Raw genomic sequence first — 27,006 nt, 5'->3', positions numbered from 1 at the left:
ATTATTTTTTTATCTGCAAGCCATTCTGTAGGACTTCACAGAAACACTGGGTGCCACATTTTTGCAAAATTCTCAGCAGTAATGAGCAATTATTTTCAACTTGGCTAAAAAGGAATAGAAGTTAATGATTTCTCTCTTTTAGTCCTGCTCTTAACACTGATGTTGCAACTTCTCAGGCATGGAACTATTCACTTTTGGGAAGGTTTTTCAGATTTTCTTCAGTAAAGAGAGGTTGAGATATATGGATGTCAGATTTATTTTGTATATAAGGACAAACCAGGCAGTTTTTTCTCCACAGAACACTAGGAAAAAAGTAGCAAAGTTCTGAAGTTCAGGACTCTCTAGGCAGCAGTCTGTCTGACAGATATCTCAACTGTTGTGTTTTGGGCTTTATTTAGTTTCCTTATAAAGTCTTTTCTGTCTGTCCTGATTTTTCATGCAGCCTTGTACAGTGGTTTTCTCCCAGTTCTTTTCACACTCACTCTCTTGCTCTCCTTCCTTCCCTACGAGTAAAGTTCCATCCTGTTAGTTTGCATTCAGGCTCCAGGAGAAAATGATTGAGTTCATATGGCTCAACACCTCTGCCTATCTTGCCCTATTTTGGACAGTTTCTAGTTGAAATTTTCAGGGCTGATTTTCTGTTCTTTTGCATTTGACCTTTCCTTTTTTTTTTTCGTCATTTATTTCCTCTTAATGTCTAGTTTGTGTGCACACCTTTGTCTAGGTGTCTGTCAACATATAGACATGATGCATAAATTTTTTCCTTACTATAGGTTCAGAATTTTTCAGTGTAAGAAAGTGACCCTTTATTCTTACTTTAAATTGTTTGTAGCCTGTAGATGGAGAAAAATAAGAGATGAGTATCAGTTAGTTTTCAGTTATGGATATATTGTTACTCTGATGGGGAAAAAACATGATTTCTTGGTTATTTTCTAAGTCATCATATTATCTTAAAAGATACATAGAAATCAGTCTGTAGGAGACAGAAATCAGTTTTGCTGTACTCCCAAAAACACATGTTATGTAGGAAACCTTAGGAAATATTAGGACAGAATTTTCAAGGGCCTTTTGTTGCATTTTAAACATGAGTGCTGAAATTTCATTTCTTTGGTTGGAGCCAGCATGTTACTGGTTGCCTGCATGTGTGCTATTTATACTTGTCTCCTTCAGCCCAAGTTCTTCAGATTCAGTTCACCTGCTGCCACCAGACAAGTAGTGAGAATTAGCATAAAGGAGCCTTGATATGAGTTTTAAGGTCTTCCTTTCTTTATTTTAATGACAACAGTCTGCCAGCAGCACTCAGGTCTCGATCTTTGCCTGGTTAGTTATCTTCTTTTACTCACACTGGCAATCCAAATACACAGATTTCAAGAAACTATGAAATTCCACTTATATCTTTCTAGTCTCTTAATTTTTGTTCTCAGCCTTAACAGTAACCTGTAGATTGCTACGAGAAAACAGAAAATTAGTGTTAGATATTTCATTGATATAACTAAAAAGAAATCCAGAAAAGATTGGTGCAAGCAACCTCTGAGGAATAAATGCAGCAAATGGGCACTGCTGGCAATTTGACTCCAAAGTCTATGACGACTGAAGAAGACACAATGCTGCAGTCTCTTTCTTAAAGTTTTGAAGTCTTTATCTAGCTTGGAGTGGAAGTTTAATCAATGAGAAACACTAAGTCCTTTCATCTCTCTCCCCAGTGGCATGTCCTCCTTGTGTGATACGAACCTTCTGAAGAAGAACGGCTCCAGAGCAGCTGAGCCTGCTCCCCTCCCTTCCTCCAAACTCCAGGGGTTATCTTCCTCCTTTCCTCACTGAGGCAGGAACACATTGTAGGCCATTAGAAGAACTGCTGTTTGAACTGCAGTGTGAACACAGCCCTGCAAAGAGCAAACGCAGACCTTATGTATCACTGAGTGTCACTGGCAGCAGCCTTGTTCTGTGTACCAGCTCAAGGAAAGGCCTTTTATGCCTCAGCCCAAGACTGACATTTTAAACATTAATTTCAGGGATGTCTCCTTCTCTTCCCCTAGCACACACAAATATTGGTAACTCTGTATGTAAAATGATAATTTGTAGGATTTTCCTGAGGCTTTGACACCCACACATTTATACCACAGAAAATCCTAGAACAAGGAACTTTGCTGCTGCTTCTTCTCCTGGTTATTCTGGTCAGAAGACTACAAATTAGTCAAATAAAATGGAGAAAATACCTCTTTATTTCACATGCTGGAATTGCAGATGTTTCCTGGTATGTAGTCCAAGGAGTCTCCTTGCATTGGTATAGTGGTCATAATGCATCTCCTATGCCAAGAGCTGAAAGAAGATGAGGAAAGAAAACCAGATTTTGTTCCCTTCCTTGCTCTGTCCTTCCCATGAATTTTTATAAAAACCCTCTGGTTTTGAGGTTGGAAAAAACATCACCATTATTAAAAGACAAATAGAAGAAAAAAAGAGGGAATAATACCTCTTATCTTGCAATAGAGAGATCCGTCTTCCATGTCCAGGTGCAGCTGTCAGGAGTACAGGGCAGGAATCCTTCACTCCTCTTTGTGTTCATATTCAGTTACTAAGCTTTGCCATTCTGAGGAGGTCAAGCAGAGTGACACAGCAGTTATATTTTCTTCTCTGTCAGCCAAGGGAGAATTGTTCTTCTTTGCTAGGTAGCTGATTTCTGTTTCCATTATGTTCCCCAGAGTCCGGTTATCAAACATGGCATTCAGAGGGAGAGGAATTGTACAGTTCACAGGAAGAGCTATAGGCTTTTGTGGGTTTCTTGTCCCCTTTTAAGTGTCTCAGCTGGCTGCCCTGCCACAGAAAGCTGAACACATCAAAACAATGCTCTCTGTCTGCTCTTGGTACTTCTTGGTGAGGGTCACATTGACACTTCTCTTAGCCACCAGACTCTTATATCTGTTTCTGACTTTTTTGTATTTCAGACTAGATGGTACTTTGGTTTTCCTTCTTTAACATGCCAGCCCCTAGCAGGTTTGCCAGCCTGAAAGCTAACGTGTGGGGAAAAAAATAGTTTTCTTCCATTCAAAAGCATTTTAGTAAAACTGTTTTTCCATCTTGGTAACCAGGTGGTTTTCTCTCCTTAAGCGTGTAAGCTACTACAAATGCTTGCAGTCAAATAGTAAATAACTTACCCACAAACTTCTGTGATATTTTTGAACTTAAAAAATAGTTCTCTTGTATGTTATACAAACACAAGTGTATGTATATGTTTGTAATCTCTCTGGTGCCACAAATTATTTAGCATGAAGAGTTTTCTTTGTTAGAGAGCTTATATTCCAGAACCAGTGAACCCTGGTCTGCCATTCTCAAATATATTTTTACAGAAATGATATATTTTCCTTTGTAAAGGTTTGCTGTAACCACATTGTAGCCCAAAAGGACATGGTTTTCCAGGCAGCAAGACAGAGCTCTCTCCCTTCTGAAAATTGCATGTTTCATTTGAAGGTGTGTTTTACTGTTTCAGCTTCTGCCTCCGTTTTTGCAGTGACTCCTAATGTTCAAAGGGCATTTTTTTCCTGATATAAAATAACAGCATTACAGTTAGAGGAGTTCTTGAAAACAGTGGGAGGCTTCCTGGGGTTAAAAACCTTCTCAACTCTAGATTTGAGATAAGAAGGAAAAATAAAGACAAAGTTAGTTGTGAGAGTTTAGATTTCCGTTAGAAACAGGTTGAGTATGTTCCCTGCACATATGCTAATTTCTATGTGTTTACATGATAAGAGGATTTCTGACTGCTTAATATACAGTTTTGTCTCTGAATAATCCATTTCAGCCTTTTAAGCCATGTAAGTATATAAATCCAGAGAGTCAATGGGACTACACTTATGCACTATCTTGTGCATTATCAATTTTCTGTCCTAGTCTGGACTATGGGACTTTTAGTGTCCTCTGCTGAATGCTTTGTTAATGCACAGCATGAGAGAAATTAATCCACAAAATTATATTTCATTCTTTCCATCACAAAGAGGTATTAAAAAAATCAGGTAAAACCTGATTTTTTAACATAGAACTTGAAAATTCATATAGTACTCCAAGTGATAGCATAGTTAAATTTTGATTAAGGTTTGGTTTAGGGTGCTGGGAATAAAACTGAATATTCCATGCTGGTTGTAATACATTAAGATATGAATCTTGATTCATCTGAAGGCACATTTTCATTCAGTGTGTATTCACTGAGGGTGAGTTAATGTTCCAGGGAGAGCTTTACATTTCACACTTCCAAAACATTTTTGCTTAGATTCCTTATACCTATCTTTGATTTCCATACTTCTCTCCCACACTCTTGACATCTGGCAGCATCAAAAGACAATCCCCACACATCCAGGGGGAGGAGAATCCAGAAGATATCACCCTTTTAATTTCTGTAGTGTAGCAGTAGTTCAGGGGATCCTTCTGTTTGTTCTGCCAGCTGTCAGAATTTGATGTTCCCTTTTCCATTAAACAGTTAGTGAGCAGAAAGTGGAAGGGAAGTTTCCAAGTGACTCAGCAGTTGGAAGTGTTAATGGCTCCCTTGGCAAGGAGTTGTTTCAGTTGTTAATTGTGGTCCCCTAGAGCAGCTTTTGATACACTTCAGAGAATTTTATATCTAGTAGACAATAAATATAATTAGTAAAATTGTGTGCAGTGACATGTGCTTGATGCTGTCCTTCCACCATTGTTCAGATTGGCTATACCTACTATGCAAATAAATCGATGCACAGAAATCAAAGCACAGCTTCTGTGAAAAGAACATGCAGGCTTTTCTCTCTAATGCACAAGGGCATTAGTAGTATGTTTGGAAGAAAATTCAAATTATAATTGAAGGCATGTGGGTAAGGTAACATGTTAACCTTCATTTTACTAAATCTTTCCTTCTGTGAGGAAGCCTAGAGCACAACTGTGCCTATTCACAATTTAAGTAGGAATTTGCAGCTTCCTGTGGTACACCATGGCCCTGCTAGGTCTGAGGATGCCTTGGGCTGGCTTTAAGACATTTTGTGCCTTCATAAATAAAATAATGTGGTTTGGTGTGTGATGAGAGAAAAGGCAGATTGTACTGTTGTCTCAGCTGAGACAGGCTGCAGCTTAGGTTGAATGTTGGGCAAAAAAGTCAGCTGGCAGTCAGGTTTGTTTGTGACACCAGATCCTGGCTGCAGTTTGTATTCTGAGCAGGATGCCCTGTGATTTGATTATGTGCCAGGCACAGCACCAGTGGGGGAAATGGGGGATGTGTATGGGTATTTTGGCATAGCAGCTGTTAATAGACTCATAGGCTGAACTCTTTGGGCTGTACAGCTACTGCTGAAGACTAATGCCAAACTAATATTCATAGTAGTGTCTGAATAAAATGATCTTTTATAGTTGAACTGCTAGAACAACTCCTATGACACACTATAATGTATGTAGTTGCTGTTAGTAATTCTTTTTTCCTCAGGTTGCAATAGAATATTTAATGTATTAATTTTGCTTTTGTGAGGAAAACGAGTGAATTAAACATCTAGAAAAGATTTTGTAGTTGAATATTCAAACCAGATTTTTTTGTCAGTACATTTAACTGGTTTAGAATATTCTGTGTTTATCATAATAACCCTAAAATTACATTTTTGGATTCAAAATTGGGAACAAATAGGACTCCAGTTTTAGGGTTAGAAGCCAAATAGTTGAAGTAATTTTCTGTTTTACAGTGTTGTAGTAAAAATTTGTCAGTGAAATCTGGAAGGGGGATAAATAGTTTGTATTTTAAGTGAAATAAATTTTAAGAGAAATAGATGGTTGTAGCTGGCCATAAAGTCCTAAATGTCAGATACAGAATTCATACAATTTTTAAAATCCCCGAAACAACTGTTAAAAGAAGTTGGATGAAGATAATAATTAATATAATTCATTCTAAATTGTAATTTTGTATTGTGTTCACTTTCATTTTATGCTGTTTTTTTTAGCAAAAGCGACAAAAACATCACTGTGAGTAAACACTACAGCCTTTTCCTGTAATTTTAAAGGCTGATAACACTTTGAAATATTTTACTGACTGAAATTCCTGGGAGAGCATTTAACAACCTATTTTATAACAAAAACCTTTAGCTTTCATTTGAAAAAGATTTTGTTTGAAGGGGCTGCTATGGAATTACATTTATCAAATCAATTCTTTTGAGTGTTTATGGTCTTACAGTCCTAAATATCCATTCCAAAAGCAGTCTGGGGAAGCTGATGTCATTTTCAGAACATCAAAATTGCCTGCTCTGCCAGAACAGGACTGGCTTTTGCTTTTTGCAAGCTGTGAGGCTGCCACTTACCACCTCACTGCTCCAGAGTCATACACAGGCACGGACTCTATGGGTTGTTTGAGATTTGGCTTTCTCCTCTCCTGTTGCCAGAGCACTAAATTACATGTAGTTAATACTTTACAACTCTGTGATGCTTTACTAGGACAGTAATGTGTTAATGATCACAAAAGCTCTTGAGCTGTTACTCAGTATCCTCCAACCCCTGTACCTCAATAAAAATGATGCTCTAAGCAGTATCCACAATCACTTCCTGGCAAAAATCTTCCCTGTGTTGTTGTCTTTTAATGATGAGGGTGATTGTTCTGTGGACTGTCCTCTTTTAATGTTGACTGTAGAAAACAGGACATCCTGGGTTCCTTTCATTTTTCCCTAGACTGTGATATTTGATAGCTGCTTGCAGACAAGGCTTCTAGAGACTCTGCTAGCCTGGGCTTTTTTATAATATATTGCATTTTTGCAGTTACTCTGAAGAGGAATGAAAGCCATACTACTTTTTTTTAAGGAAAAAAATTGTCCGGGAGAGACTGACTTTTGAAATACAGAGATTTAGAAACCTCAGAGAGGCGAGAAGGGACCTTGGAAAATAATTTGCCATGAAAAAGGATATAATGGAATTGATGGATCTACCATTCCTCAAAATGTGAAGAATTAAGAAGGTCTGCATCACCAGACACATAGACCATGATGTACTGGAGAGACATTTTGCCAACTGTTCTTCCACTGTCCTAGCTAGTATTTCTCAAATTCCTACTCCACCTGCTATTGGATTTATGATGGACTTATAAAACAAAGACCAATGTAACTATTATTAGTGATATTGCTTGTTCATACAAATCAGGAACTTTGGACTGAAATATGAGATAGTCCCTGCCTGAAGGGAAACCTCAAATAAAACACAGGATTCCAGTGTCATCAGGACATTAGACATTCTTTTTATTGCTCCTTTCAAAATTTCTTAGTTTTCTCTGGCATATGCTCAACAGCTATATGAGATCATCTGTTGTCATTTCATTCAAAATCAAATTTTAATTTCTTACATTGAAATTACTTTCAGGAGTTATAATTGCTTGATTCTGCATTTCCTGTAGTAATCTACTTCAGCTTACATGGTGGATACAATATAGTTAGTCTTAATTATTGCTAGCTGATAAAATGGTGTTCTAAAATAATGATTCTTAAAGTAATCTTTGTCTAGTCATGACACTAATGAAGTTTAGTTTAAAATACATGATTTTGTAAATTGTAGTATGTCAGTAAGTAGTCATGAAAGTAGAGTCATTTTGATTTTTTGCATAATGAATAATTAATGTTATTTTAAACACAAAATCAGTAATTTTGTTGGCCTCCTCTCCATCATTTTTTAACTATTTGAAGATTGTACAGTTTATTTCTTATATCTTTAGAATTTAGGTTATGGAAACTTCCTAAGCTGTCACATTCTGAATTTGCCACTGACTCCAAGTAGTTCAGAGCTTCAATTCTAATGAGGTCAATGAGCATGGCAGATATTTATTAACACCCTCTGTGAATTAGGCCATACTTTCAGGTTGTTATTTCAACAACCTAATTATATCTGGGTTTGATATCCCAATTTACTAACTATTACTGACTCCTGTAATGGATAGCATGCAGACGAAGTGCTGCTTCTGACAGAACCACTGAGAGCAACCAGCCTGGTAGCTCAGACATCCATGAAAACAGGCTAACTGACCAGTAAAGGGCAAGGAAAAGAGGAGAGAAAACCAAATAAAAGAAATGAAGAGAAAGTTACTTTTACAAGAAAAAATGCCAAGATGCCTTACCATGGTGTTTTCTACTGTTCTAAAAACAGCATTTTTCTGTGTCAGGTCTCACCATCTTCAGTGTTCAGGTTAGTGCTTTTTATATGGTTACACAGTCTGAGCTATTCCCAGTAAATAGCACTGTGCTGTGCTACCCTTTCTGATAAGAAAAGACTTTATTAATAGATAAGAGTCATAACCACTTTAGAATGTGTTTTTTAATTTTCTAGCTTATTTGAAAAGTTAATGCTGAGCAATTTAACTTTATAAATGGCTGGGAATTTTTCAGTGTTCATCAGAAGATAATAGTTTAAAAGGCAAACTTTTGTATAGGAACAGGTTACATGTGACTAATATCTCAATGCCAAAAGAACCCCATTTTTTCAGTTTGAGATTTTTAAGGTTAAACCTTGACATTTTTAAAACAAAGAATCCAGCTTTGTGTTGAAATACGTTTAATTTTGCAGAGGCACATAAACTGTAATAATGATTGAAAATTACAGATATTTTGATTGATATGACTGGCAAAAAAAGAAGTTTCTTTACCTAATTTTTAACATTTCTTTTTGCATGAACCTTTGATATTTTTAAAAAATTTTCTTCCCATTTGGGTGCAGGAGCATTCTTGGCAATCAGTTCTGCACTGTAAAATTATTACTGAGGTTTTCCTAACGTTTTCTGTATCTAAAGTTCCTGTACTCTGATGTTTGTTTTCTCTACTCCTGTGACTGCTTTTTTACTGTATTCTTTAGAGACCATCTCCTTGCTCAGCACCATGGTGATGCTTCAGAGTTCTGTACCTCATATCAACCTCTCTGGGCAATCCTTGCACACATTAAAGTCTTTTAAGTTCTCTGATACCTGTTTTTACTGTCAAGTAAACAGCTCTTGCTGGCTGCATTAGGCTTAATATTCTCTCAATTTCTGCTATGACTTTTTACAAGTACTGTGGAGACCTAGGATGCAAATAGTTTGCAAGTAGTTGAGCAGTGCATGCCACGTGTGAGCATACACCTGCATTACATGGGAAGCTTTGTTTGGAGCTGGATGCTGGGATGTCTGGAGGGAAGCGTCTGTGAGAGGCTCAGCTCTTTTTTGGTTTGAATTCAGAGGTGGCTTGCACAAAAGAGAGGTGCTTAGGGGGACATACCTTGCAACAACCGAGCTGATCTAGCAGTTTGTTGCTTTCTGCTGTCCATGGCCTTGGTACTTGGTCCTGCCTCCATCCTTTTACTACATCTGGTCTGATCCCTGGCGGAGCTCACCAGGCCAGCAGAAGAACAACCCAGCTGAGAGGAAGGAAGGGGCAGCAGAAGTGTTAGGCTCTCAGCCAGCTCATGGGGCACCAACCTCAGATATGCAGTGGGCACGAGGGATGGACTGCCTGTAACCTCCTTAAGACATACCACCTCATGACTCCTGCCAAATTCTTCTAACAGTCTTAACTTCAGCAGAGAAGGATGTTTAGCACATCATCTTTAAAAGTCTGCTAAAAGCTCAGCTGTCATAGCAGTCAAGTTACTTTTCTGCTCTTTATGTGTCTTTAACATTGTATCCTCATCACATCTAACCTGCCTTGTTCCCAAAGCATTAAGATTCTTGTTTCTGATTAGCCTGTGATATGGGCCTTCTTTAAATCTCTTACTAAATTCTTGGCTAACAACAATTATGTTCCACTTATGCTGCTGTTTATGCTTGGGCGGGATGTGAACTTCTGCAGAATTAATGTGTTAACCTCCTTCAAATCTCTCCTTAAAACTGTTTCTCGAGGTGCTTATATAGTTAATGCAATGCTGGGCTGAGCTCATCTCAAGAGCTTGTACCATAATATAGAGAGCATGGGAAGTAAAGAGGAGACATTAGAGGGTTTGTGGTTGCTCAAAGAGGTGTAGTAAAATCTGCATCCCAAAAAAAAATTGACAGGACAAGGCCTGAAGAAATCCAACCTAACTGCAAATTTGGTCCTGATTTTAAATGGGGACAGACTATACTATTTCTAGAGGCTTCTTTGACAAAAAAAATTACTTTAAATATTTCAATGACAGTGTGCAGCAGCCAACATCTGGGGAAATGGATAGAAAACAAGAAAATAAATTATCTAGCCAGAGTTTGAAATCAAAGTAACCTCTTTAACACTTTCTGGAGAAGGCTTTAAAAGGTATCAGTTGTTGTTATCCACCAGCTTTAACACAGCAGTAACAGTTTTATTTCCCATATTTCCTAAGGTTGTATTTCCTCAGCCAAGTATTGCACTGGGAAGTGTCAAGGGGGCTTGTGCAGTTCAGGCACAGTGACCTGTCCGCATGGACAGCACAGGGGGTGTACCCGAGTCCCCAGAAATATCCTGTAGACCTCCAAGTCCCCACATGTGATTGCATCAATCTATGTCTTCTGTTGCCTGGGACATAGCTGAGGATTTCTAAGGGAAGGGCAAAAGAAGGAAAGAACTGAAAACTATGAGGAAGGCTTTCTAAAGGAAATCTGTGAAGCCTGTGCCAAATGTTGCAACCTGTGGAAAATACAGCAGTAGCAAGGCAAAAAAAGGGGAAGGACTTCCATATATGTGGATCAGCATGATTCCCATAAGCAGCTTGATGTGTTTAGAGTGAGCTCATTGTAATGGCAGTAACACAGAGATGTATGATGATGCTGTATTCTGGCTCTTTTGTGCTGCTCAGAAAGACTACAGTTTTTTACCTAATGTGTTGCAGACACTAGACTTAAGCATGTAGTAATCTGAATCTTTATTTTTGCTCTGTATTCTCTCATGTTATGAGTACAGAATGTTGCAATATTCTTTGTGAGTTCTCTGATGTCTTAGGAGTGAAACTGTGAATTGAGGTATTATCAGAATAGGAAGGATCCTATTAAATCCTTAAAAGTGTATGATGTGTGTGAGAGTAAATGAAATGTGGTTCAGTAATTGGCATGTGTTGCAGTAAATGGCAAAAGTACAGTAGTTACCAGTGAGGATAAATTACTTTACTATGGATTGTCAAGGTTCTGCTGTACAAAAGAACAAAAGAGAGTTTAAGTATGGTATTGATAAAATGTGTCTCCTAAATAAATGATAAAATGTGGAACCTAACTTTTAACTGGTTTTTCTTTTTAGCATATCATTCTTTTTTAAGCTTGTAGTTACACAACTCTCTCTTAATGATTCCTGTCCTGTTTCCCCAATTTGACCTTTTTCTTTCCCACTTCTTCTCAAAGCATATCCTGATCAGTACACACTCTGCAGACCCCATTGTCTGCGGCAGCAAGTTGATACTCGCTATCATTCTTTCAGCTGCTTCTTTTTCTGGGAGGCTTCCTCTCTGTCTTATATCATGCTCATTCATTTCTCTTACTCTTTTCTCTGGGGAAGCCTGTAAAGATATAGTAAGAGATATATGATAAATTTCTTCAAGTAGATAATTTAAAATTAATATCTGGCTTGCTTGGTAAGTGGGACAAGAAAAAAAGAGTAAGTTTTGATAAAACAGAATGCATCTGGTAAAGTCTTAATGCAAGAAAAAAAAATCCACCTGTACTTCTGGGAGCAATGGTCAGCCCTCAGCTCCATCACCAATAAATCTGGCTTCAGTTAAATGAATTTCATGTTCCACCACTGTATTTTATTGTTCCCTTAGGTTAGCTAAAACCATTGCCATTGCTGCTGCTGCAATCAATGATGTTATAGAACTTTATACTTCAGACTGAGCCAAAAGATTGCAGTTAACTATAGGTGATGATGACGAAAAAAAAGTCAAACTCTTTCTCTGCATCATTTAATCTCACCTTGAATTATCTGTATGTCACCAGAAACAGCTCAGATATTGTCTTTTCACTATTCGGCTTATTTATGTGATTCCTGAATTGTCTTCCAAATAGACAACCATCTGAAAGTTTCTTCAGTATTTTTTGTAAAGAATTGTTAAAAAATAATGATTTTTTTGGAATATTTTTGCAGAATACTACAGTATTCTTTTAATGGAAAAAAACTCCAGCCCACATGGAATTATTCAATCAAGTGTCATCAACACTAGTATGTGCTGATATATATGCTCACATATATGATACCTAAATAAATGACTAGAAGATAATTAGCGAAGCTAATCCTTCTTTTTGTTTGTATAAAATATTCTTCTAATACTACAGCTTCTATCACTTCCCAAAGTTTCTCATGCTTTGGAAGAAATGCTTTATTTTTGTGGTTTTATGTTTTCCATTGCAGGTAAAGTAGCAAACCGCTTTGTTGAGACAGTTTGACAGAATTCTCTCAGCTTGTGAGAGACTGATTGCTAAAGAGGAAAGCACATCTCAGACCTGCTGCTGTCACTTGTCACAGAAGCAGGAGCTGTGGGTTATCCTCCCCAAAATAAGCCAGTTGAATTGGAGGTTACAATGAAGCTGACCATCAGTAGGCTTGCTGCCTTACGCTGACAAGGGATGATTGATAGGAAATGAGAAAGATCTCTTTTGGGGAGAAGGAATCAAGAGTAAAAAGTTCCTACCAGCGTCTTTGCTTCTCTTGGGAAGAAGAAAGGGAGTCTCAGGGTGTCTGATCCTGCCAGGGACCAGGGAAGAGCTACCAGCCCTTTGTTACTGCAGGGCAGGCTGGGTGCCGGCTGATCAGTGGCCACTGTTGGCTGAAGATATTCTTCCTGCTAAGTTAAAAAATTCAAGCTGTGCTTAGTTTTCAACACACAGAAGCAATTTGCTGCTGGTATGAGGAGATGAGGCTCCGTTGGCTTTGATGAACTGGCCTACATTCATGCTGGTGGTGAATTAGGCAAAATGTATTAATTCCAGCTTGATCTCAGAACCTTTGATTAAATTATGTTTTTCTCTATTTTCTCATGAAGGGCTACATCTGCTCATGTGGAAAAGCTTGTAACAACATTGAAACATAAATTATTTGATGAACTACTTAGGACTATTCACTTAATGCATGATAATCCTGTGAACATGTTAATGAGCTGCAATTCTCTGATGATTGAACTGCTTTAAAATGTCTTTCTACTTATATGTCATTAGAATGAACTTGGCCCTTCTAAAGCATCCATTATTCATCACGTTCCAGTGTTGCATCTGACTGCATATCACTTTAATTCCCCTCATTTAACAAAACAATCTATTCATTACAACAGTTTGAAGCATATTTTCTAAATCAGAAAAACCCTAGTTAAACATATAGTGCTACTTATCTTTACAAGGATAGTAGAGCAAAGAGTAGCATCCCAAATTTTAATTACACACTTAGTGCATTTGAATATGCTAACTAAAACTAAATGGAATTTTTAAGAAGAACCTTTGTTGAAATCAATGATTTTGTTAGCTGAAGAAGCCAGATTGGTAAAACAACTTGCTGAAAGCACAAGGTTGAGTTTTCTGTCTGAAATAGTTCAGCAAAAATTTTCTCAGTAATCCATTTTTTCACATGCATTTCTTGTCCTGACAACTCAAGAAGCAGAGAATTATAGAGTAATACTAATGCAAATATGAACTCTTATCATAAATATATATTTTTAATGGGGTTTCCTGCTTTTCCCATGTATTTTTCATTTTACAAGTCCTGGATCCTTCCACACATTGTGAACCTCATTAAATCTTAGATTAGCTTTGCTCCTTTTTGAATCTGTGTGTGATGGCTGCTGCAGAAGTGGTCTTACTTCCCAACAAGCTCAAGAGATCTATCCCAGGAAGTGTTGGACTGCTGAATGATGCCATGTCTGAAGATTTTTGAATCATGTGCTGCGAAAGCTCCATCTCCCTTAACCAGAAGACAGTTTTTGGCAGAGGAGTTAGATAGACGATCAGCTAAATGGACCACTTGAAAAGTATCAGCAGAAATGCATTTGTTTTTCAGTGCAGCTAAATGAATTTCCCATTGAACTAGTAAAAGTCTGGAAATAACAGTGGAGATGGGCTAATAACCTCCATACAAACCAGAAATCTTTATTCTCAGAGTGCATGAGTCTTGTAAAACATGCACAAATATGTGGTGACTAAACTTTAATATTTTATTTTAAAACCACTACAGTATTTTTAATTTTGATTTTAAAATACTTTTTGGCCTTGCTAAGAAAGTAGTCACTTAGGCTGGGCTTATTTCTCACAATTTTTTGACCAACTGTGTTTTTAACACATTCTGTTTCAGTCTGTTGCCAAAGTAAGACATTTGGGCAGATGTGGGAAGTTTATGAATGCTTTTCTAGTAAGCAATAGAGTTAGGGATCCCTGTTGGTTGTATTGATGCTTTCAGCATGTCTTGGTACAATAGAAGTTAATATATTAATGATTATTAGATAGAATTGTTAAAATGTGAATAAAATATGTATTAAACAGATGGAACAATTGCATGGTAAGAGGAAGATACTGAAAAAGGTGGACTTTGAAATATATACATAAGCATTGATCTCTGTGTTTGACTAAAAATGTTGATGGAATCAGAAGAAACTCGAGTGTTGGCTTACTTTTTTACATTTCTGCCTCTTCCTGTGAATCACAATCCTTCTTTGTTCATAGCCCAAAAATAAGAGTTAGTTTGCAATGAGTTAAGGATTAATTACAGTGAATTTCTAGTGAACCATTTCAAAACTGCATTAACTTTTTTTTCATCAATCATTCCTTAAAGATGGCAGCTTATGGGACATATATTTAGTCCTTCATCTATGTTGATGCCATGAAGATTTTTTGCCTTTTCTTTTATACCCCTGTTATACCTTTTTACAACTTCTGTATTCTTAGTGCTTTTTGCCTACATTCTTGGACTTGTTTGTCAAGCTAAGAGACTAAACATTTTAGAAGCTTCGTAGTTAGGGATCAGTGTGCCCCAGACCCCAAGGTCCTCTCCAGAACACATTCTGTGAACCAAGATAGAACCATCCAGGGGAAGGTTCCTTGGGGAGGGGGGCTCACTTGAGCCTCTCATTGGGGAATCTTTGATAGATATGCTAATTAGTAAAACCTATAATGTTATACCAAATCTTTTGGGGGGGGGGCATTTTGGTGGGGTGCATTTCAATGCGTATGACCCAGACATGTGCACCTAAGGATCCTTAAAATGAATACCAAGGTCAAATCCCTTTTCCCCTTCTAACTGTGTATGACTCTTGATTTTAAGACCAGGAAAAGGCATCAATGTCAGTATCAAAATTGAGTTAGTGGTGTCTTAAGTTTTCATAAACCTTTTTATGATTAACCTTCTAATGGTACATTAAACTTTTCCTTCCAACTAACCATGACAGTGTTTGTGGATATATTGCTATAGCTTTGGCTACATTTATGTGTAAATCAACCTTTAAAATGCCTTATGTTCTTTATGGAAATAATTCTGAACTCTTTTGTAAGGAGGAATTGTTATTAGGAGTGCAAATAGTCTACAGTTTCTATAAAATGCTAGATAAGGGCTGTTATTAAATATTAATTAATGTGTCTGTATTTCTTTAATGCAGCCCCTGTTCTCCCTGGGGCATATCAGCAAAGCCAGACTCAAGGATATGGATACATGCACCAGACCAGTATGTCATCCATGAGGTCCATGCATTCACAGCCTCATTCAACAAGTCTGGTGAGTATTGAATTTAAAGGAGAATTTCGTTTGGTAAGCACCATCATCAGCGATTAGGAAATCTCTTAAATAGGACTGAATTGAACCCCTAGAATTCTACAGTTGATCTATTTGACTGTCTTTTATCATAAGTGTAACTGGTAGTCTTCATGTATAAAAAAGTTTTAAGCGACTGTGAGCAGTGATAAGAACTTTTACAACAGAATATATTAAAAAAAAGTATGATATTCAGAGAGCAGAGAAATAACTGAATCCTTTACCTACTTAAAAACAAACAGACGATTGGACAGTGTTTCACAGGCTGAACTTTGATGTTATGATCTGTGATGAATTCATGCTCCTAGCATTGGATGAAAACCACTAATCTCTTAAGATCACGCTGTTGGTTTAAATTAGTTTCAATTTTTTTGACTTGCTGATTTTGTGCTAGCAGGCTTTGTGCCTACCTGTATTACTTCTGCTTGTATAGAACTAGCTCAAACTCTGGATTGCTGTTCCCTTTCTAATTCCACACAACAGTCATACACTGACTTGTGTATGATCCAAATTAAGTTATACTGGTGGGCAACTGAGAAGAAGCTTTATCATGAAGCTGTGGCCACCTCATGAGGTTCTTAGTTGTGATGGATGGGAATGTAAAGATGGAGTGACTATTTCATTTTAAAAGTAACTGGTCATGGAAGGAGAGCTGAATGGTATTCAGCTGTGATTTTTAAGAAATTGAGCTTCTTCTTTTTTAACTCCCTACATAAAAATTTCAGTTTTAATCATTATCATAATTTTAAAATCATATCGCTGCCTAGAGATTTCCTAGTTCAGATCTAGCCACCTTTTACTTTAGAAATATTGTAATTTTGAATTTTAAACTATTTTGAATAGATGTATGTTTACTACCTCTGTCACCTTTTTTAGAGATGAATAAATATTTAATTATGAAGCAAACTTAGAGCTTGCTGAGCTGAAAAAACCTGTTTTCAAGATTAGCTGAAACTTGAATTTTTTTGTAAGACTGAAACTCCATGACATTTTATATTGTAAAGATCATGACTTTCTGTGTGGTGTGAGTACTTTCAGGCTTGCCAGATTCTCAGCTGTCTGGGGCTGAGGGGGCTAACTTGCTGGAAAGTCTGGGATCCAGATACCTGCATCATTGCGTGAGTCAATAATCTGAGAGACTCTTTGGACGCCTGCATGACAGCTGTGAGATACCTGATAGTGGAATCAACCATTAATTTCCAAGGATATTATAAGGCACTTTGGGAGCTGGCTGCCTTCCAAAAGAGACAAAATCTGAAAAGTAGGAGGCCTGGAAGCCTCAGCTTTGCCAGCAGATTTTCTAGTCATTGGGGAGCAAAGCAAACAGCCCTCAAATCCAGCAGACAGAAAATGGAGATGCCTGCAAATCTCAAAATGTGCTTACCAGCCTTTGCAGCTTTGTGGGCAAGGAGATGACTATTTCCTAATACCTCTGTGTCCCAGTGATTTACCTGGTAGGCTGTTGACACAGTGTCATTTCAGTCATCTTGAGAATCACCATTTGCCTCTTCTTCAGAATTGGGAATGTGAAGGTAATAGAAAAAGGAAGGGAGTGATGTTAAAGGATTTTAAAAATAAAAGACTGACTTATTTCAACAGATTTCTTATGCCTGTTGTGAAACTGTTTTCACTTGACATCCTTATAAGTGATAACGCTTTATCATGCGAAAAAAATGAAAACAGCAAACATCATGATCTGAACCAATTTTGCTGTTAAAAACTGAGTGAGTTTCCCTTTAGAAAATAAACCCCAAGCATTTCCAGAGAGAGGAAATCAAGGACTGCTGGCCTGGTGCTGACTGCTAACTTGCCAGTCTGATGAGGAAGACAGAATGGGATCTTACCACCCCGAAGTGATGCTTCTGCTCCAAAAGAGGCATCTCAGATGCAGTTAGAAACCTGCCAGGCTCCCTTGTCTTCCCATCTTAACACCAGAGTATTTTCATTAGCCTGTGCAGCTTATCCAGGTGCCCTGGACATACTACACTCAGCTATTGGGACAATACAGAGCAGTCTCAGAGTGTGCTTGGGGGAAACCCGTGGCTGGGGATGTGTTTAAATGTCGCAGTTTGCACAGACTGAAGGTTGATGACAGTCTTGGAGTGCTTTTAAAATGTGGTGTGGACATGCTGTAGGAAATCTGACAAACTTACACAATGTTCAGGTTCATTGCTTTCAGCTGCCTTTTCAGTTCTGGGCTTGGAGCAGTACTGCCAGAGATGCAGCATTGTCTGGCTAATAACAAAGGGAGGAAAGATGAGAAGAAAGTTCCAAGGGACGAGACTGGAAGAAAGAAATCCTAGAATAGTGACCTCAAAGCATGAGCACTTTTTGAGGCTTAACTAAAAGCAATGAAGGTGATAAAGTAATTCATCAGTGCCTGAGTTTCGCCAGGACATCTCTAGGGCAAAAGTGATTAAGATCCCATGGGGTATATCAGGGTGGAGATGATTGCAGAGTTAGCTGCTGTAGTAAATTTACTCCTTTTAATTGAGTTGTTGTATTGTTATCAAATCTATCCCCAAAAGGCATAAGTTCATTTTATGATTATGTTCATCAATCTCCTATATTGAGAAACAGAAATTTTCTATTTTCTAAATTTTCAAACTCTGGTTTATTTAATTTTGAGTTGTGTTTTGTATCAGGCATGATCCTAGCACAATCTTTGGGTAGATTTTTTTTTTTTCCAGATAGATTGCATTATTTTCTGATTCTTAACTTTTCCTCACCGTCTGTGAGCAGTTCTGTATAATGGGGTGAATTAAATTGTTGCTCAAAGTACAAAGTGTTTTATACCAGAAAGCCCTGAAGGCCGTTTTCCTCTTTGGAAAATAATGGGGTGTTCACACACTGTTAGATATCCACGAGTGGCAGGAAAACAGGAGCTGTGCTGCAAGTTGGCTTTCCTTGATAGCTGCTGCACGTGAAGGATGCTGCAACAGTTACTGCTCCTTGCGAGGAGCCATCCATAGAACGGGTATGAATTGGTGGCTGAAGTGGAAATACACACCTGTCAGCCCAGATCTGGCTGGGGAGCTGAGAATATAATGGCTGGACTTCAGTTCTTCATACGGACAAGACTGACTGTTCTGTCTAAGCAGTAGCTGTGAGACAGACCTTTGAGGAGGTGGGAGATTAAGTGAGTTTTGACTCTTCTACGAAACTCCAAACTTTTCTTACACCCTCTTGTAACTTAGTACCTGCTAAACTCACTATTGACAGAGGAATAATTCACTGAAATGCATTTTAAAAATCCCTGCTTTGAGTCCTTTAGGCATTGTAATTCTTGATTATATAGCCCAGACTACACACTGCAGTGATAATTAGGCATTAAATGCTAACAGGATTATTATGGAGATTTCTCCTGACAGCCATTTAGCACCTAATTAGGTGTTAAGGCCATAAATTTAACTTTCTCAGCAGCATTTAGGGCCCTAATAAATTCTTTTGAAGTTTGAAATTGCGGGCTTGTCTTCACAACTGTGCACCACGGTGATGTAGTCAAGCTGCCTTTAAGGAGACAGCAGTGGTATGTCCTTTGCCATGGTGCTCTAAGGAAGAGTGAGCATCCTTCTGAGTGAGCAAAACCTCTCTATTTTTCCAATTTTATGTTAGTTTAATAAAACATTTAATCTCTTCACCAGTCTTTTCCTATTTAAGGGAGACCTATAATCATGGCTCTGGGCAAAATCCATTTACTGCCTTATACCAGATACAGACTTGATACTATTTTTCTTAAATGGACCCTCTTTTGAAATAAATTGTTTCAAGGGATAACTGCCGCTGAGTTTGTTGTAATAGCATATTTTTCACCTCTTTTTTGGAGTTACTTTCAAGGCTCAGCAGAGAGATCTGTTGAAATTGTTGTAAAAAATAAGATTCTGAAAGGCAGAGAGCCTTTTGACTGCTAGTTGTCTACTTTATGAATGTTTAAGGAATTTCTTTATGATGATAGAACCCAAGCAATTATTTACTTTCATGTAGTGCATAAAAACGGATCCTTTTTTTCATTGACATCCATGCACACTTGGAAGACATTAAGGAACCACCAAGAAAGCACATACCTCTGGTTGAAAACTGCTCTTGGTCACAGCCTGTAGGTCAGCAGAACTACAAGGCACAGCAGAGAACAATAATACAGCACAAGACTCAAATGCAGTTCCGAATAGACTTGTCAGGAAAGGTGGTCTCCAATGGTCTCCAGTATTTAAACAGGAGCTGATTTCTCTGTCCTGTTTAATTTGCACTACCAATGATAAAGGTAGAGCCAAGACTAAAAGTATATTTCTAGCATGGGAACAGTAATGATGAGTTGCCCTATATTGTTTGGATTAAATAATTCCACATTTCCAACATGTGACAAATGGCCTGCTCACTCCATGTGGAGCAATCTCCACCTTTTTAAAAAATAGTTTCATTAAAAACACTCAAACCCCTATATACATATGTGATATGAACTAAAATTAATCCAGAGCTGTTTTCTTGAGCTGAGAAGTTTGCTGTCTATTAAAAGGTTCAGACAATAGTACTAAGCATGAACTCAAACATTGACTGTTTTTACCTTTTTTCCTCTTTAAATCATTGGACCAGAAAAGTTCAGCTACATATGGTAACGTAGCAAAAATTACTGGAAGGGAAATTGGATATTATCAGTGATGCTTGAACTGCTTTTGACTTCTGTCAAGAGCTAGGGTAAGAAAAAAAAAGTACTCTTGAGAATTTTAAAATGAGCTACCTTTATCTGGCTGTTAAGATTCTTCCTGAGTTTGAAAATCCACTTTGAATTACAGTAAATGATGGTATTTTATTGGTTATGAGTGAAAATAAATACTCTATTTAGAAAAGTAAAGAGAAAAAAGTTGAAATCTTGTCTTATAGTAGGCAGGGTTGTAGAGAAATTTGGCTTAGCTAATGATGAGACTTTATGTGCTAAACAACATTTTATCTTAATATGAAAATATAAGTATTCATAAAAATTATTTTTATAAAATTTTTGAAATCTTGTTTTTCCTTTAGATAGTATTACATTCATAATTCTTAATTTGGGGTAAAATCCTAATGAAATGAAGGACATTCAGTGAGATGGAAAAGTTAATGGCCTGGATGAAGACTGTTTCTTTTTGTACTGAAGACACGGAAGAAGCTATTTGTGAATCATGCAAATAGGGAGCAGAAGCACATCTAGCTATGGCTGGATGTAATGAACTGTTACTAGTGAATTAATGAACAACAGTTAGAATATTTCAATATGCAGTGAATGGCTTGAAATCTGTTTGTTTGAAGCCGTAAGACAGTGTGAGTTAACAAAATAATAATGTTGCTACTCAGAACGCAGGCCTGTATTTACTGTATATTTGACAGGGTGTAGAGGGGATACTGCTCCTTTTCAACAAGTAACTTGTGATTTCTCTCTCTGCTTTGCTCCCTCTATTCTTTTTTTCTTCTCTTTTCTTGTTTGTGCAAAGAGAAAGAATCTATCTCTGTTAAGACTTGAGACTTTACAGCCTTGTTTTCTTTCCTTCAACAGAGAACATACAGAGCTATGTATGACTACAGTGCTCAAGATGAAGATGAAGTTTCCTTCAGGGATGGTGATTATATCATCAATGTGCAACCAATTGATGATGGCTGGATGTATGGTACTGTTCAGAGAACTGGGAAAACAGGAATGCTTCCAGCAAATTATATTGAGTTTGTTAACTAATTTTTGTTTCTAGTCCTTTGAGCTTTATTATGATTTAATTAAAATCTAACCTTTTAGAAAAAAGTCAGAAGAATCTTTTAAGAGTTCATGATCATTACTTTATCACTGCAACAACAGTTTGCATTCTCACTCAGAATCCATTTTAGAGTCCTTTAAAGAAAAAAAAATCCACAAGAAGCTCAGAGCTTTGAAAACAGCATTGCTTATAATAGTGCTCTCTCAAAATGAAAAACGTATATGGAAGCCTGGTGCTGCCAATCCTATAAAGACTTTGGTCAATTAACTGTAAAGGGGTAATACCTTTTCCTTACACTTCAAAGACGTTATAACCATAAAATTGATTCACTTCTTATGGCACTCTGAAGTCACAGGAGGTTAACACACTGAGTTTGAACACATCTTCAAATTATTAGGGAAATGTTTAATGTTTAAGCAGTTAGCTTCCTAATAAAAATTAAAATGTTGAGTAGATAATCCAGTCATTTGAAATAAAGACAAGTAATACGCCAGTAAAAAATCCCAATGAAACCCCCTACTGCCCAGCAGCCTTACAGTAATTATGTTTATTTTGACAGCAAAAATTTCCTGACTTTTGAATATCCACATTTATTCTTGGATCACCCATTTTTATTTATTTCCATGTGATCTGTTAGCTTTGCTTCCATCCCAATCCATCAATTAGATCCAGGTCTGGATTCATGGTTTCTCAGTATCTTTTCCATAGAAGATTCCTTGCAAAGACTATTTAAAATATAAAACCTGTCAACTCTTCTGTTTCCTTCTATAATACTTAGCATTTAAATAGAAACTTTCATTAGGGCAACGTACAACCAATACTTCCTGTTAGTTCCTCTACCTTCACCTGGACTGCTGTAAATAAACACCCCTGTGCGGCCCCGGTGCTGTGCAGTCACACGGAGCCCGCAGTCACACCCCGTTCTTACCACAGGTAACTCGCTTAATGGCTGCTTTGCTGATGAGCTGATGTCCCTCCCCCTGCTGCAGAAACACTTGTGCCTCCACTGAGCAGTGGAGGAGAGCTCTGGTTCTTGTAGTGCATTTCAGATCAGTGGCCTACTGCTTCAGTTTACTCCCAAATTCTTGGTGATCCAACAGTGGGTTGTACGCTTGCCAAATGATTAATGGTGGAGAAGTATTATGTTTTCTTTTAGTGACCTAATCTTTCTCATAACTGAATGGAAAGCTAACTAAGCAAAATCCAACATACTCCATGCCATTGTTTCAGTTTAGCCATCTGTAGAAAACAGTAAAAATATTCTGCTGACAGACCTTCACGTGTGCTATTTGGTGTCTGTTAACTTCTGGTCAGAACTGAGAGATCCAGGTCAGTCTGTGAGGCTGGAGAGAGGATCAAACAGCTGGTGATACAGTGGATCTCTAAGATCTCAGCAGGTTTGGGTTACAGGGAACTTGTTTTTGCTTTGACTGGGTGCTGCATTCCCTCCCAGGGAGAAATTCTGGGAGGAAGGACAAAAGAGTTAAAGATTCATCTGAGAACTTACTCATGGGAATGCAGAGATGTGTAAGGAAGAAAATGTTTATCAGATAAAATAATTTGTGAAGTTCAGCCATGTGCTAAGGAAATTAACTTTGATGTAGTCCTCAGAATACTGAGTGTGCACTGGCTTTCTTTCATTTCTAAAATTTCTAAAGTAGAATTAAATATAGAGCTTTTACACAATTTTGAATTTCTTATATATTAGGCAATCCTGCATTAGCTATTTAAAAACTAAAGAAGGAAAGCAGTATGGATTTGTTATGTCAACTGAAAGCTGTCAATGCAAATACCTGCAAGTTCTATTTTTGCATACAGTTAAGAATTGTAAAGCTTATGCAATTTTATTTTAGGTCTTGCTAACACAGGGATGATTCCAGCTGCCAAGCAGAATGGAATGACCGCATTAAGAAAGAAAAAAATGAAAAATGTCTGTGACTGTGGAATTACCTGTGCTTTCTTGTCAGCAGCCTAATTCCAAGGCTAAAGCTTCCTAGGAGTATCTAACTTCAAAAAATGTGTTTTGAAAGCAGAGTTCCATGACTGTAAATATATAATTTGTATAGCTGACTGCTGTGATTTAAAATTCTTGCAAGTTTTGCCTAAGGAGCTGCTATTGCAGCAGACCCTTGTGCATTACTGGTGACATCCACATAAAATCAGCAAGGCAAATGGATTTTTTAAAGGCTGATGTGGTGTGCTGAGCTAGAAGCTCTGAAACAAGCAGTTTGCTTCTGTGTTGGTTTTCATCACTGGCCATCAAGAGCACGTAGAGGAATTCCATCTTCTGCTGGCTGGCAAATTTTTCAGATGATGCCTGAGGCACAATTGGCTGTCACTTGCTGCTGTGCTTCTCTATTAGCTGTGTAATGCTGACAACAATAAAAACAAAGTGTCAGTTTGTTAACCAAATATGAATAAAAAAGAAATATAGACAATATCTATATGGCATCAAGTGGCAATTTTTAGTGACTTATAAAACAGAGTCTCCACCTATAAATACACAATCATTCTTCCTAAATGAGGAGACAGGTTACAGTGTTAAACAATTTATGTAGAGAAGTAAATCAGAAAATGAGCATTTGGTGACATTAGAGAACTATGTTATGCTGAACAATAGAAATAAAATTTCCTTTATGAATTTTGAATATTCATTAGCCTGGCAGAGCAGCTAAATCAATTTGCAAAAAATAAAAGGTCAAGAAAACAAACAGTATGTGAATTGCATTTCTCTTGAGAATGGTATGTCAGCAGAATTATTAAGATCTGGTTTAAGTTACTTATTCTTGTAGTCAACTTTTTTGTCATATATGCTTAGGAATTCATGTTTATATGGAATGGTTCCTGCTTTTGATATAAAACAAACTTTACTGTAATTTTGCAGTTTTGTTCTAAGTAATGCAATCAAAGGCCCAAAATTACCAGAACGCAATTATAATTTTTTTTTTTTATAAGATCTAAAGTTTGTAAGGTAGGGAGAGTAAGTCATAACCTAAATTGTGCCAGCACACGTTTTTCAAAGCATATGTTGGAGACTGTTACATGCAGTGTGATATAGGGGTGAAAAGATGTTACATGCTGTCTTGTCACCTTTAAAGTTTATATTCATTTTTAGCACAGCATGTTCCCCTCCCTATTCTTTCTTCCTGTAGTCAACATTTTTCTGGGGAAAGGAAAGGGCTTTTAAGGACTTGAATTTCCCAAGCTGTTCCAAAGTTCAGGTTGGAAGTCCACATGTTCCCATTTTAGAAATAAAGAATTCTGCAAAGAATGCTGTAATTCTTGCTAGCATGAGTATAAATGTAGAATATAGAGCATATTCATGCATACATGCAAGAACAAATGGGTGCCTTGCTTTTCATTACTCTTTCTTGCCTGGCTAATCTTCATTTTCTAAACAAAGTTACATACAGATACTGCAGTTGTAATTTTTCATTATGGAACTATTAGCATTTAGTCTTGATGAAACAGGGTTTTCTTGATTACATTTGACATACAATAAACTACTTCAGCAGATTGGGATTTGACAGGGAATCACCTCCCATGGATTATGTTTTTGACAAATGTGTCCCTGCCGAGTGTTTCTTGGGGATATGGAAGGTCTCCAATACTTGGGAGAGGTAATAATTCTAGTTTTTATTGTACAGTGACTGCATGTCATCTTGTACAATGGAAAAGAAATAACAAATACACAGGTCTTTGGCAGAAGGTGGTACAGGGTATAAAATCATAGATTTTTATTAAGTTGATTAATACTCCATTTAAAATAGAGAATATGCTTTAGTTAGTAAACGTTTAAACAATATACTGAAACAGACAGAAGATGCTGTTGATAGAAGTCCTCCAAACTGATGTGCTGGCAAATGCAAAGTACTAGTGAGCTGTAGAAGATTAAACCATTTTGCAATGCTTTAGTGATTTTCTCCAGCTTTATGCCATAGGAACCCCATCTCTCCTTTGGAAAGAAAACCTGAAAGCTCTATTTCCTAAACTGCCTGCACTACAACAATATATTCAAAGGAATTTCATATGCTTCTTGTGTCTGATAAATAGAATTTGCATATTGTACTTAAGTTGTAATCCAGTTGTTGTTGACATTTGTTTAATTATTATTATTTTAGGGGGGAAAATAAGCTATACTGTAGCATTTCAATTGTGTATGTAATATTACTATTAGAAATTGCTAGACCATTGGAAGACAGCAATGACTGTATTGACATTGATTAGCATGATGTGGAAAATCTCTCAGCTGTTGGTTTTTGCAGTGTGATATAAAAAGCAAAAATGAACCGCTGTGCAGTTTGGCTTATGTTTGCTTTAAAGTGTGTAAAGTTTTAGTTATTTTGCAAAACTGTACTGTATTTGGGGGTATACAGTTATGAAGGTGACAATTGTTTTTCAAAGGACAGATAAACTTACTCTTGGATCATATGATGTATCATCTTAATTTGGCTTTTGTTATGCAGAAAGTTAACACCAGCTATTAAAATATATTTTAGTAGAAATGCTTTAATTCCTGTTTCTTCCTCTACACTGTGAATATTTAAGCTTTGGTGGACTAGAGCAACATCATGCTGCCCAAAGTACTAACCTATGCAAACTAGTTCACATTTTAGTTGATGTCACAGTGGATGTAACATAACAATTTATTTTGCATAACATTAAACGTCATTCAAATAAAATGTTAAACCCAGCACTATGTATGTATTATATTCATAAACAGCACTCTGTAAAGCTACAATACCCATTAGTATAAGCTCTCAAAGATGCATATTGCTTTAACGAAGGAAGGTTTGAGTTTTCAAACTTAAGTAGAATTTTTAGCACTATTCGTCAAGCTTGATCTCAGTAAATAGTTTCCTAAACCACTGTTTTATTTCAGACATGCCCTCTCTTTAAAAGATTAATTTGCCTTTTTCATTCTGTATTTGTAGCCCTTCAACAAAACATCAAGTTACATTCCATGACCCTTGGTTTGTTTAAATAAGCAAAGATAGTAAGTGAAGGAGGTCCACTGATTTAATTGATGTTTGTTTGCTTGTCTTTGAATGGACATTTGGTTAGGCGTGCTCAGTGCAACACTAATGAAAAGAAATCAAATTGCTGGCTTCTTTAAGACAATTTCATATAGAAATGTTGTCTTTATTCATTTGCACAAGTAAATTATTTTTAAAACACTGTAAGAAAGTTTAAGTTAAAATAAACTCCAGAAGTATTTTGGAACTGCTCTGCCTGTAGTCGAAGAAGATTATTATTCTTAGGGACATGTTTTATTTATTTGAGTGTTAAGTGTACAGTACAATGGACTGCATTAGAATTTTTATATTTTTATCAAGTGTTAGTTTGAAGAAGGCTGTTAACAATGTATGAGGACAAATGGCAGCCACAAATGGAGCTGATTAGTTCATTCTAGGTAGGTGACATGCACTTGCTACCACACTAATTTCTACTTAAGAAATGTGTTAGCATTTCCTATGAAATTTAATTGGTTACAGAGTTGTGATTCCATGTTCTGTGGTGCTTTTATATATTGAAATGCTGCCAGTATAGAAATATCCGATTTTTATATATACTGTAGCAAACAGCAGTTTTCAATAAGATAAAGATTTAAGAGCTGCCAAAATAGACCT

General features: G+C 37.0%; 1 protein-coding gene across 11 annotated transcripts in view; it reads left to right on the top strand.

Annotated features, from left to right (window-relative positions):
* The window catches only part of NEBL (nebulette), a 140,138-nt gene extending 113,535 nt beyond the window's left edge, over positions 1-26,603 (top strand). For all 11 annotated transcript variants that reach the window (XM_017741517.1, XM_017741516.1, XM_017741513.1 and 8 more), the window contains 2 exons: positions 15,505-15,620; positions 21,184-26,603. In XM_017741517.1, coding sequence (XP_017597006.1) covers positions 15,505-15,620; positions 21,184-21,360 — 293 coding nt within the window. In that variant the 3' untranslated portion in view covers positions 21,361-26,603. The remainder of the gene's footprint in view (positions 1-15,504; positions 15,621-21,183) is intronic.
* The last annotated feature ends 403 nt before the right edge of the window (positions 26,604-27,006 follow it).

This window comes from Corvus brachyrhynchos, unplaced genomic scaffold (assembly GCF_000691975.1).
Source record: "Corvus brachyrhynchos isolate BGI_N302 unplaced genomic scaffold, ASM69197v1 scaffold167, whole genome shotgun sequence".
Lineage (NCBI taxonomy): Eukaryota > Metazoa > Chordata > Aves > Passeriformes > Corvidae > Corvus > Corvus brachyrhynchos.
This window is presented reverse-complemented; position numbering and strand designations above follow the sequence as displayed.